At 37.6% G+C, this 12,850-nt stretch overlaps 1 protein-coding gene across 1 annotated transcript in view; it reads left to right on the top strand.

Moving 5' to 3' along the window:
- The first annotated feature begins 427 nt into the window (after positions 1 to 427).
- MARCO (macrophage receptor with collagenous structure) overlaps positions 428 to 12,850 on the top strand; it is a 38,626-nt gene continuing 26,203 nt past the window's right edge. The window contains exon 1 of the mRNA XM_047772103.1: positions 428 to 689. Within this exon, the coding sequence (XP_047628059.1) occupies positions 656 to 689 (34 nt within the window). The 5' untranslated portion in view covers positions 428 to 655. The remainder of the gene's footprint in view (positions 690 to 12,850) is intronic.

Consider the following 12,850-nt stretch of genomic DNA (forward strand, 5'->3'; position numbering starts at 1 on the left):
CCCAAAATAAAACTTAACTCTCAGCTTTTAGTTGCGCATATGGGGTGGGACTTGGGACTCTGCCTTTATAAAAATTTCCCAAGTGATGCTAATGCTGCTGGTCCATGGTCCACACCTTGGGCAGCAAGGATGAACTCCTAGGGCTGAAGTAGGTCAGAGGAGGCAGGTTTCAGTGTGGGCCAGAGTAGTCCCAGGACAATGCATTGGGTCTAGGATGATGGCAATGCTTGGGTAGGTAGATGAGATGGGGAGAAATGGCCTTCTGAAGTCATCAGCTCTCTGCTTTCAGGGATATGGGAGCAAGGAATGCTTTCAAGGACTTGGGACTCATGCCCCAGAGGTCCCCCTTAACAAGTAGCTGCACGAGGCAGGAGTTCCACATGTGGATAGCCCATTTTGAAATGCCTCATCTGATCATGTCAAGAATCATTTTGCTAATTAGGAAATCAGAGCCAAAGGAAGTTCTGAGTGCTCTACAAGTAGCAGCAGCAGTTAAAAGGGAACAATCTTTCCTGAGTGGTTCCTCTTGGGGGAGCATTTCTGCTGGCTCCAGAACTTTGGCCATCTATAAAGCTTAGCAGTGGAAAATAAGGAAATTCTCAAGGAAGAGGAGCCGTTGGCCAGCACCAGAGAAAGGACAGCTCATGACCAAACCATGTTGCCTACAGTGGAGACCTTTGAAATTAATGGTAAAGTACTACTCCCCAATAATGACATTGCCTGTGATATAGTCTTTCTCTTGGCAACACAAGAGTAGACAAGTCAATTGAAAGTCTAGGTTTGCACCTTTGACTCTCAATAATACAGTTCTGTTTGCTTTCATGCTTCCATCAGAAATTTGTATGATGTTAGTAATAAGTGCTCTGTCTTTAAGTATACAGGGGTTTTTGTTGTTGTTGTTTGTTTGATTTTGCTTTTTAGGGCCACACCTGTGGCATATAGAGGTTCCCAGACTAAGGGTCTAATCGGAGCTACAACTGCCAGGCTATGCCACAGCAATGCAGGATCCAAGCCACATCTGTGACCTACACCAAAGCTCAAGGCATCCCAGATCCTTAACCCCCTGACTGAGTCCAGGGATTGAACCCCCAACCCCATGGTTCCTAGTTGGACTCACTTCCACTGCACCAGGATGGGAACTCCCAGGGATTTTTTTCTTTAGTTTCACAACTCCTTTAAATTGCACTTAAATATTTTCCCTTTGATTGATCCTACTGTTTATTATATGGCCCTCCTTTTTATTAGTGTCTCATTCTGACATGAGGTTATAGGTGTGATGAACTGTGTGATGAAAGAATAATGCAGAACAAGAGGGATGAAAAAATTCCACAAAAACTGAAGCCAAGTTTTATATTTATTTAATGCCATTCCAACAAAATTCTTTAAGGTGACTTCTGTTAAAAATCCTGTGTTGCTCAGGGAGCAATTTCTCCATCTGGTGTGTCCTAGGATATATTATAGCTTGGTAATTAGTTTGTCTTAGATTATACTCATATTTTAAAAATTCAGTCAACTCTGTTGTTTTTTTTTCTCCCTCAGTGTTACATGGGTGATACCTTTTTTAAAATCCTCTAGAATTTGTAGCATTTAAAGTCATTGTTGAGTGCTTTCCTCAGGGGATCTCTGATTTCTCATTTCAGAATATCCTTTTGAAATTGTCTTCCAAGTCAATCAGTCACCCCCATTCCCAGTCTTTTCTGGAAGTTATATGTGTGGGAACAAATGCAGCACCATCCCCTGTCCTGACTCTCCTTCTCATCCAGAGTCTGTCTGTGAAGGTCACTGTCTGGAATTTATGGGGGTCCAAAGATGGGGGATCCAAAGATGAGTGGTCCAAGGCTCTGCCTTTAAGAATTTATGGTGGTATGACAAAGAAAGCAGGGGCATAAGTGACTTTAATTGTTGGCTACTCAGAACTTTGGGGAAGGCAGCATTTTGAACTTATGACTTTTTAAGATGCTGAAAATGTTCAAGCAAAGTCAGATGATAAAACATATTTGCACCTACTACCTGCTGGGTGTTGCACTCAGCACTGAGGAAACAGACAAAGATCAGCATGGCCTCTGGCCTCAGGGAGCCCATAGTCATGCTGGCGGTGGCAGGAGGATGGCAGAGCGAGCCTATCCATAACCTACCTCTATACAATTCATTGCTGGCTCTCACTGAGATTTTCACAGGACCTTATGGACAGATCCAACCTGGTTTGGGGCCCTGGAGGGCAGAGCTGAGACCTCTTCTAAAGTTTAAAGGATAAAAAGGATTGCTTAGAGAAAGGAGATGGTGGCGAGGGTACCATGTGTTTATGATATACTTAGAAGGAATATTAAGAAAAAAAAATACAAATAACTTCATACTGTTGGGCCAAAATTGGATGGGGAATCTTAGTGGGGATTGACAGTAGGACAAATTAATTTGGACTTCACCCTGAGGGCAATTGGGGAGCTTTGAAGAGATTGAAGCTGGGCTGAGAGGCAGTGATTGGAATTTGATGGGGTGGTGGATGGGGGACGAGCTGGAAAGAGTAACGCCAAGGACAGAGGACAGCTGGGCAGCAAGAGATGATGAGAAGCAGTGGGTGTGTTGAAGGAAGAGAGAGAATACTCTGGAGAATTATTAGAAGTCAAATCAGTAGTTCTATAGTGGGGACACAAGGCAAGTGAGGACGATGAAAGAGTCAAGGGTGAATCTCAGATTTCTGACTTGGGTTTATAGATGCAACAAACTAAAAATTTAACCAAAACCCCAAATCAGTCCAGTTTGGATGGAACATTTTCCTAAATGTTTTCACAACTTCCTGTCTCTCCTCATACAAAGAACATGGAACACATGGAACTTTCTAGATGAGAGCCATTATGGAGTGATCACCGTGAGGCTCTGTAACACAGGGACACCCTTGGGACTTACTGAGATTAAAAAAAAAAACAAAATCAACTTGCTTCAGCACTAAATGGCTCCAAGCTTGTTTACCTGTCAGTTTATCTATCTATCTATCTATCTATCTATCTATCTATCTATCTATCTATCTATCTATCACCTATCTATCTACCTATCTGTCGGCTGAAGACTGCTTTGGTTTTCTGAAGAGACTGCATATTTTGGCTCTTGCTGCCCTGAAGGTCCAGCGAAATCCTGGTCTCCCCTCATGAACCAGTATCAGCCTCTTCCCTTTAGCAACAGAACATTTGAGCTTAAACAAGAGCTTTCTCGTTTGTCCCTGTGAACAACATCTTTCTGGAATGTGCTCCTTTCCACTCTCTTGAAAATATGAGCATTTGCCTGTCTCAAGTCTTCCTGTCACTTTTCTGATGTGTCTGGCTCTTCAAGTTCTGTTACCACACCAAGCCCCTTCCAATCTTTGTGGTATTATCTGATCCTCTTACCAGAAGCCCTCCACTATTTCAGGTTTCACATCTTTCTTCATAATATTTCTTCCACCAATTTCAGTCTGAAGAACATCCTTATTGACAAAGAAGACCTCTAAAAATACAAATTGAGAAATCATGAGTTTTTGTGCTGTTTGTTTGTCTTAACATTAAGCATTGGTCCCAGCATTGTATCTACCTGTCCCTTCTTCCTGCACTGAAGTTAATTTTAAATGTTCTGCCAACAGACCTTAACCCCGGAGTGCATTCAGGGTCAGCCTTGCTGATAGGACTACTTTCACTTCATGTCATTGTTCTGATGTAATTTTTTTTTGTCATGTCACTATTTTCATCATTTAAAGAAATATGATTTATGCAGAGGTGATTTTTTTCCCACTATTTTTTGGAAAGTAATTCTAAATTCAGAGACAGTTGCAAAAAAAAAAATGTACAGGGAAGCTCTGTGACCTTCACCCATTTTTCTCTAGTGATAAAATCTTGCACAGCTATAGAACAATATGCCAGGTAGGAAACTGATACTAGTATAACCCAAGAGCTTTTTAGATTTCTTTAGTCTTACATGCTCTCATTTGTGTGTGTGAATATAGGTCTCTACAATTTTACCAGATGTGTGTATTTGTGTAACCATCACCAAAATCAAGATACAAAACAATCCATCACCACAAACATCTCATGACTTTTTTATAGACACACATACTCTCTTTGCCCACCCAAAAATCACTACTTCCCAGTAACCACTAATCTGTTCCTCCTTTCTATAACTTTGCTATTTAAAAAATATTATATAAATAAAATTCCACAGCATGCAACATTTTAAAGATTAGCTTTTTTTTTCATGTAGCATAATTCCATTGAGATCCATCCAAGTTGTTGTATGTATCAATAGTTGGTTCTTTTATTAATGAGTATTATTTATGTATATTATTGTGTGATATGAATGTATCACAGTTGGTTTAACCATTCACTCATTGAAAGACATTTGGGTTGTTTCCATTTTGGCTATTAAAAATAAAGCTTTTATGACCATTTATATAAGCATAAATTTTCATTTCTCTGTGATAAATGCCCCAAAGTGAAATTTCTAGATTGTAAATATATGTTTGGTATCACAGGAAGCAGCTAATCTATTTTTCCAGTGTAAATGTACCATTTTACATTCCCACCAGCAGTGTGCATCTGATTTCCTTTTTTCTGTATCCTTACCAGCAATTGGTATTATTACTATTTTTATTTTAGTCACTTTGATAGACATGTAATAGTGATATGTCATTATAGTTATAATTTGCTTTGCTTTTCCTTGATAGCTAATAATGTTGAATATCTTTGCATGTTCAGTTGCCATTTTATACCCTCATAAGTGAAATGCCTATTCATGTCATTTGCCTATGTTTTCACTGGTGTGTTTTTGTTTGTTTTTTTAAGGGCCGCACCTGCAGCATATGGAAGTTCCCAGGCTAGAGGTAAAATTGGAGCTGCAGCTGCTGGCCTACACCACAGCCACAGCAATGCTGGATCCAAGCTGAGTCTGCAAATTACACCACAGCTCATGGCAAAGCCAGATCCTTAACCCACTAAGTGAGGCCAGGGATCAAAAACGCATCCTCATGGATACTAGTCGGGTTCATTAACTGCTGGGCCATGAAGAAACTCCGGATTTTTTGTGTTTTTACTAAGCTAAACTAATAATAAATGTTTTGAGAATTCTTGATACATTCAAGATACAAGTCTGGATATTTTTCAGATATTCTCTCCCAGTCCATAATTTGTCTTTTTATCCTCCTAACAAAGTCTTTTGCAAAACCAAAGTATTTAATTCTACTGAGGTCCAATTTATTGATTTTCTTTTTATGGATGGTGCTTTTGGTGTCAAGACTGAGAACTTTTCACCTAGCCCTGAGTCCTGAAGAATTTCTCCTAGACTTAATTCTAAAAGTTTTATAGTTTTACATTATAGTACCATGGTTAATTGTGAGTTGATTTTTTAAGATAGGAAGTTGAGGTTGGGTTTGTTTGTTTGTTTTTCTTGTGGATATCCAATTGCTTCAATACCATCTGCTGAAAAGACTATCCTTCCTCTAGTTAATTACTTTTGCTCCTTTGTCAGAAATCAGTTGGATATACATCTGTGGGTCTATTTCTGTGTTCTTTATTCTGTCCCATTAATCTACATGTCTATCTCTGCACCAAGACTGCATTGTCTTGATACTGTATGTCTTGACATCAGGTAGTTATTTCTCACATTTAGTTCTTTTATTTCAACATTAACTTCTGGAACTTCTGCCTTTCCATATAAATTTTGGTATAAATTTATACCTACAAAAATCCTTTCTGGGATTTTTTAAGAATTATATCATACCTCTAGATTAGTTTGAGAATTGACATCTTTACTATATTCAGTCTTACAATCCATGAATATGATATGTTTCTAAATTTATTTAGGTCATTGGATTTTATTTTTAATAAGGATTGTATAACTTTCAGCATGCAGATCCTGCATACATTTGGTTAAATTTATATCTAAATATTTCATTTTCTTTGGAGCAATTATAAATGCCATTCCATTTTTAATTTTGATTTCCACTCATTTGTCAGTTGCATATAGAAAAAGGGAATGAGAACAGACTTCCTTGTCTTGTTCCCAATCTAAAGAGAAAATTTTCTGTCTTACCATTATGTGTTATATAAACTTTAGATATCTTGTAGATGCTCTCTCTCTCTCTCTCTTTAACTTGAGGAAATTCTCTTCTGGTTCTGTTGTTGTTAGTTATTATGAGAATTATAATTATGACAGTTATATTACAAATTGGATTTTGTTAAGGTCTTTTTATTCATCAACTATATGATTATATGGTTTTTCCTCTTTAGGCTACTGATATGTTGATTATAATGATCAATTTTCAGGTATTGAACTGGTCTTACATACCTGGAAATTCCTTAGTCATGGTATATAAATCCTATTGATATTGCTTTATATGGTTTACTGTTATTTTGTTGAAGATTTTTGTATGAAATTTGTGAGAGATATTAATCTTTAGTTTCCTTTTTTGTACTGTCTTTGTCTGATTTTGTTTTTTTCTTTTTTTTTTTGGTGGCGGGGGAGGTGCACACTCGCAGCATGTGGAAGTTCCCAGGCCAGGGGTTGAAGCCTAAGTGATAGCTACAGCCTCACCAGAACCGAGCTGCATCTGCAATGGCAGATCAGTTAACCCACTGAGAGAGGCGAGGCCAGGGACTGAACCTGCATCCTCATGGATTCTAGTCAAGTTCCATTACCACTGAACCATGACGGGAACTCTGTGTTTGTCTAATTTTCATATTAGGGTAATAGAAAATGAGTTGGGGGTATTTTCTACCCTTTTATTATTCATAAAAAATTGTTTAAACTTGGTGCTAAGTACTTTTTTAAAGGTTAGGATACTCCAACAAAATTATATGGACCTGGATATTTCTTTTAAATTACAAACTTAATGTGTTTAATGGATATAGATATTTATATTATCTATTTCATCTTAGTTGAATTTTTGTAGTTTGTAATTTTTGAGGAAATGGTTCATTTCTTCTAAGTTGTGAGCAAAAAGTTAGTTGTATTTTCTTATTTTTTTTTCTGTCCTTTTTTTTTTTCTTTAGGTCCGCACATGTGGCATATGGAGGTTCCCAGGTTAGCGGTCAAATCAGAGCTGTAGCCGCTGGCCTATGCCACAGCAACAGCAAAGCTGGATCTGAGCAATGTACACCACAGCTCATGGCAACCTCGGATTTTTAACCCACTGAGAGAGGCCAGGGATGGAATGTGCGTCCTCATGGATACTACTCAGATTTGTTTCTGCTGAGCCATGACAAGAACTCCTCTTATTTTCTTTTTAATAGTTGCAGCATCTGTGGTGATACTACCTGTTTTATTTTTGATATTGGTGATTTGTGTTTTCTTCCTTTTTATATTGGTCAGTCTTGCTAGAGATTTATCAATTTTATTGATTTCATTCAAAGAACTAGATTTTTTTGTAGGGTAGATAAAGTTTATTATTAGATTTTGAAACTGGAGTATTTTAAAATTATAGTTGATTTACAATGTTATGCCAACTTATGCTATACAGCAAAGTGATATATGTATATATATATACATATATATACACATATACATATATACACACACACATTCCTTTTATATATATCTTTTTCATCATGATCTATCCCAGGAGATTGGATATAGTTCCCTGTGCTATAGAGTAGGAACTTGCTGTTTCAGATTTTTTTCTTTTGTATTCTTATTTTAAATCTCATTGATTTCTGCTCAGATCTTTATTGTAACCTGTTTAGGGGTTATTTTGTTCTTCTTTTCTGGTTTCTTGAGGTAAGAACTTAGTTTATTGACTTGTGACCTTTCCTCATTTGAAATGTAAGTATTTAGCGCTGTAAATTTCCCTCCCAGTGCTATTTTAGCTGTATCCCATACTTTGATGTGTTGTATTTTCACTATCATTCAGCTTTATTTTAAAACTTTTTTCCTTTGAGACTTTCTCTATGATCCATGCATAAGTTAGAAGTTTAAAAAAAATTCCAAGTATTTGGAGATTTTTTTCTATTGCCTACATGTTACTGATTTCTGTTTTGATTCCATTATTGTCAGAGAACACACTCTGCAAAATTTAAATTCTTTTACATTTTATTGGGTTTGTTTTATGACCCATGATATGGTCTTAGGGAATATTCCATGTATGCATGCAAAAAAATGTGTATTCTACTGTTGTTGCTTGGAATAGTCTATAAATGTTAGATCCTATTGGTTGATGGTGTTGTTCATTTCTTCTATATTTTTGCTTATTTCCTATCAATTGCTGAGAATGGGATGTTAATGTCCCCAATTATAAGTGACATTTGTCCATTTCTCCTTTCAGTTGTATCAATTTTTTTTCATGTGAATAGAAGAGCTACTGTTTGATTTCTTACAGATAGCTTATAATTGAATCCTGCTTTTAAATTCACTTTGCCAATATCTGCCATTTACTTGGTGTATTTAGACTATTTATATTAAAGTAATTTCACATATGGTAGGTTTAAATCTGCATTTTATTTTGTATTTACTCTGTTTCCTCTGTTTCTGATTCATCTGTTTCTCTTTTCTTACCTTCCTATGGGTTACTTGAGCCCTTTTTTAGAATTCCATTTTATTTATTTTCAGGTTATGGGGGTACATCTCTTCAAGTAGTTCATTTAGTTGTTGCTCTGGGCATTACATATGTTATGGATTATATCTGTGATACATAACTTATCACAGTCTATTGGTGTCAACATTTTATGACTTTGAGTGAAGTATAGAAATATTATATCCATTTATGTCTTTCTATCCTCTTAACTTTTAAAAATGAATTGTCTGAGGTATTCCTCCACATACACTGAGTACCATATCAGATAGTATTAAAATTTATGTTTCAACCATCAAATGTGATTCTTTAAAATTATTTGGAGAAGGATGGAGTTCCCATCATGCCTCAGTGGTTAATGAATCCAACTAGGAACCACAAGGTTGCGGGTTCAATCCCTGGCCTTGCTCAGTGGGTTAAGGATCTGGTGTTGCTGTGAGCTGTGGTGAAAGTCGCAGATGTGGCTCGGATCCTGCATTGCTATGGCTCTGGTGTAGGCTGGTGGCTACAGCTCTGATTGGACCCCTAGCCTGGGAACCTCCATATGCTGTGGGTATGGCCCTAGAAAAGACAAAAAGACACACACACAAAAAAATTATGGGAGACAGGATTAAGATGGCAGAATAGAAGGCCTGGAGTCAACTTCTCTCCTAAAAACAACAAAATTCACAACTAAAGACTGAGTGCTCTTCACCCAAATGGACTGGAAACCTTAAAAAAGATACCCTACTCTAGAAGAAAAAGAGGAGGCCACATCAAGAGGTAGGAGGGGCGATTTCATGATACAAACAACCCCATACCTCCCGGGTGGGAAGCTCCACAGACTGAAAACTAACTGGTTCACAGAGACTCACCTACAGGAATGAGAGTTCTGAGCCCCACATCAAACCCTCATGTGTGGGGATCCGGCACTGGGAGAAAGAGCCCCTGGAGCATTTGGCATTGAAGACCAATGGGGCTTGTGCACAGGAGCTCCACAGGACTGGGGGAAATGGAGTCCCCATTCTTAAAAGGTGCACACAGACTTTCACGTGCACTGGGTCCCAGGGCAGAGCGAGGTCTCCATAGGAATCTGGGTCAAACCTGACTGCAGTTCTTGGAGGACATCCTGGGAAAACAGGGTCAATGTGGCTTGTTGTGAGGGATGGACATTGAAGGCAAAGCTCTGGTGAATATTCAGCAGCTGCCTTTCCCTGGAGGTGGCCATTTTGGGAAAATCTGGCCCCACCCATAAGTCAGCCTGAGAAGCCCCAGGGCAAACAACAATCCAGGTGGGATCACAGCCCTGCCCCTCAGAAAACAGGCTACCTAAAGACCCCTCAGGCAAACGGCTGTCTCTAATCCCATCCAGAGACTAAGCCCCACCCACCAGAGGGATTAGAATCAGCTCCACCTACCAGTGGGCAGGCATCAGCCCCTCCCATCAGGAAGCCTACAGCAAGCCCCCATACCGACTTCAGCCACAAGGGGGGGCAGACTCCAGAAGGAAGAGAGGCTACAACTCTATTATCTATAAAAAGGTCACCACACCAACAACCTATAAAAATGAAAAGACAGAGAACTATAACTCAGATGAGGGAGAAAGGAAAAACACCAGAAAATCAGCTAAGCCATGGGGAGATTCTCAGCCTCCAGGAAAAAGACTTTAGAGTGCTGATGCTGAAGATGATGCAAGACATTGGAAATAAACTGGAGGCAAAGATGGATAACTTACAGGAAATGATGAGCAAAAAGATACAAGATATAAAACTTAAACAAGAAGAGATGCAAAATACAATAACTGAAATAAAAAATTCACTAGAAGCAGCTAACAGCAGAATACAGGAGGCAGAAGAATGAATAAGCAAGGTGGAGGACAGATTAATGGAAATCACTGATGCAGAACAGAAAAGAGAAAAAAGATTGAAAACAAATGAAGAGAGTCTCAGAGAACTCTGGGACAACGTGAAACACACCAACATCCATATTATAGCGGTGTCAGAAGGAGAAGAGAGAGAGAAGCAGACAGAAAAAATATTCCAAGAGATAACAGCCAAAAACTTCCCTAACATGGGAAAGGAACAACTCATTCAAATCCAGGAAGCACAACAAGTACCATATAAAATAAACCCAAGGAGGACTGCACCAAGACACATATTAATCAAACTGACCAAAATTAAAGACAAAGAGAAAATCTTGAAAGCAGTTAGCGAAAAGAAACAAGTAACATACAAGGGAACCCCAATAAGGTTATTGGCAGATTTTTCAGCAGAAACTCTGCAGGCCAGAAGGGAGCGGCATGATATACTTAACGTGATGAAAGGAAAAAACCTCCAAGCAAGATTACCTTATCCAGCAAGGCTCTCATTCAGATTTGAAGGAGAAATCAAAACCTTCACAGATAAGCAAAAGTTGAGAGAATTCAGCAACACTAAACCAGCCTTACAGCAAATACTAAAGGAACTTCTCTAGTCAGAAAAGAAAAGACAGCAACAGGAAACAAAAATTCCACAAATGACAAGGCTCACCAGTAAAGATACGAAATCATCCATGCACAGTTATACCACCAAAATCAGAAATCATGAGAAGAGGTGGGTACAAATGCAGGACACTGGAGATGAACTTGCAATTAAGAGAACAACAACTTAAAACAATCTCATATACATATAGACTCTTATATCAAAACTTCAGAATAACTGCAAACCAAAAATCTACAATTGATATACAAACAAGGAATCTCTGGAGAAGAAATATATCTCATAGTAAATAAGTCCATAGTAAATGAAGGGGGTCATTTGACATCATTCTTGGAATGCCGATGTCTTCTTACATCTGATTCTGATTTCCTCTCCATCAAAGAATTTGTGATAATTATAATTAAATAATGCAACTGTACATTACAATTAAATAATACAGTACTAAAAAATTATGACTAGAAGGATGGTCTAGTTATAGTCCTATATTTTACTCATTCTTTTTTCCATTTTTCTGGTCTTCCTTCCTTTTTTGAAGTGCCACATCTTCTTCTATCATTTCCATTCTGTTTGCAAAACTTTCTTTAGCTAGTTTTAAAAGGTAAGTTTACTAGCAATAACTTATCTTAGTTTTCCTTCATCTAAGAATCTCTATTTCCCATTCATTGTGGAAGGATATTTTCACTAGATATAGAATTCATGGTTGACAATTCACATCTTTCAGCACACAAAAAACATTGTGCCACTTCTATGTGATCTCCAGGGTTTAAGATGAGAAATCTATTGTTATTATAATTTGGTATTATTTTATAGGTAATGTGTCATTTTTCTCTGCTTTCAAGATTTTTTCTTTTTCTTTAGATTTTTAATTGTCTTTATCTCTAGATTTTTTTCAGATTTTTACCTGAGTGTGATATGTCTTGGCATGGATTTCTTCAAAATTATCATATTTGAGATTTGCTCAACTTTTTGAATCTGTAGGTTTATGTCTTCCAAAAAGTTTGAGAAACTTTCAGCTATTATTTCTTCAAATATTTCTTCAGCTTCACACTCTTTCTGGAACTGCAATGATATGAGTATTATGTGTTTTTTATGGACTCACAGGTCTCTGAAGTTCTGTTTATTTGTTGTTGTTGATAATGATTTTCTCTGTTTTTCAGATTAAGTAATTTCTATTGTTCTATCATTTAGTTCATTGCTTCTTTATTTTGTCATATTTATCACACTATTGAGCCAAAGTAGTGAAGTTTAAAAAAATTGGTGTCTTGAAGTTATAAAATTTCCATTTTGTTCTTTTATGTATCTTCTACTTTGGGGCAAGATTTTTAAAAGAAGTTTTATTTGAAATTACTCATTAAAGCGTTTTTGTTATGGCTTAAAATTTTTTTTTGGTCTTTTTTAGGGCTGCACATGTACCATATGGAGGTTTCCCTACAGCCACAGCAAGACCAGATCAAAGCCACGTCTGTGACCTAGACCACAGCTCATGACAATGCCAGATCCTTAACCCACTGAGCGAGGCCAGGGATCAAACCTGCATCCTCATGGGTAGTAGTCAGATTCATTTCTGCTGAGCTATGACAGGAACTCCTGTTATGGCTTAAAATTCTTATGAAGAATTCCAACATTTACGTCATCTCAGTGATAGGTTTAGATTTAGTTTTCTTACATAAATTCTTAATGTTTATTACATAGATTCTGGCCTATTTTGTGGACATGTGGAAGTTCCTAGGCCAGGGATAGAACCCATACCACAGCAGCAACCTAAGCCACTGCAGTGACAATGCCTCATCCTTAAACTGCAGCGCCAAGGGGAACTCCAGACCTTTTTCTTCATTGCATTCTTTTAAAAATTGAGATTTTATTTCCCTCT

Source organism: Phacochoerus africanus, chromosome 3 (genome assembly GCF_016906955.1).
Source record: "Phacochoerus africanus isolate WHEZ1 chromosome 3, ROS_Pafr_v1, whole genome shotgun sequence".
Lineage (NCBI taxonomy): Eukaryota > Metazoa > Chordata > Mammalia > Artiodactyla > Suidae > Phacochoerus > Phacochoerus africanus.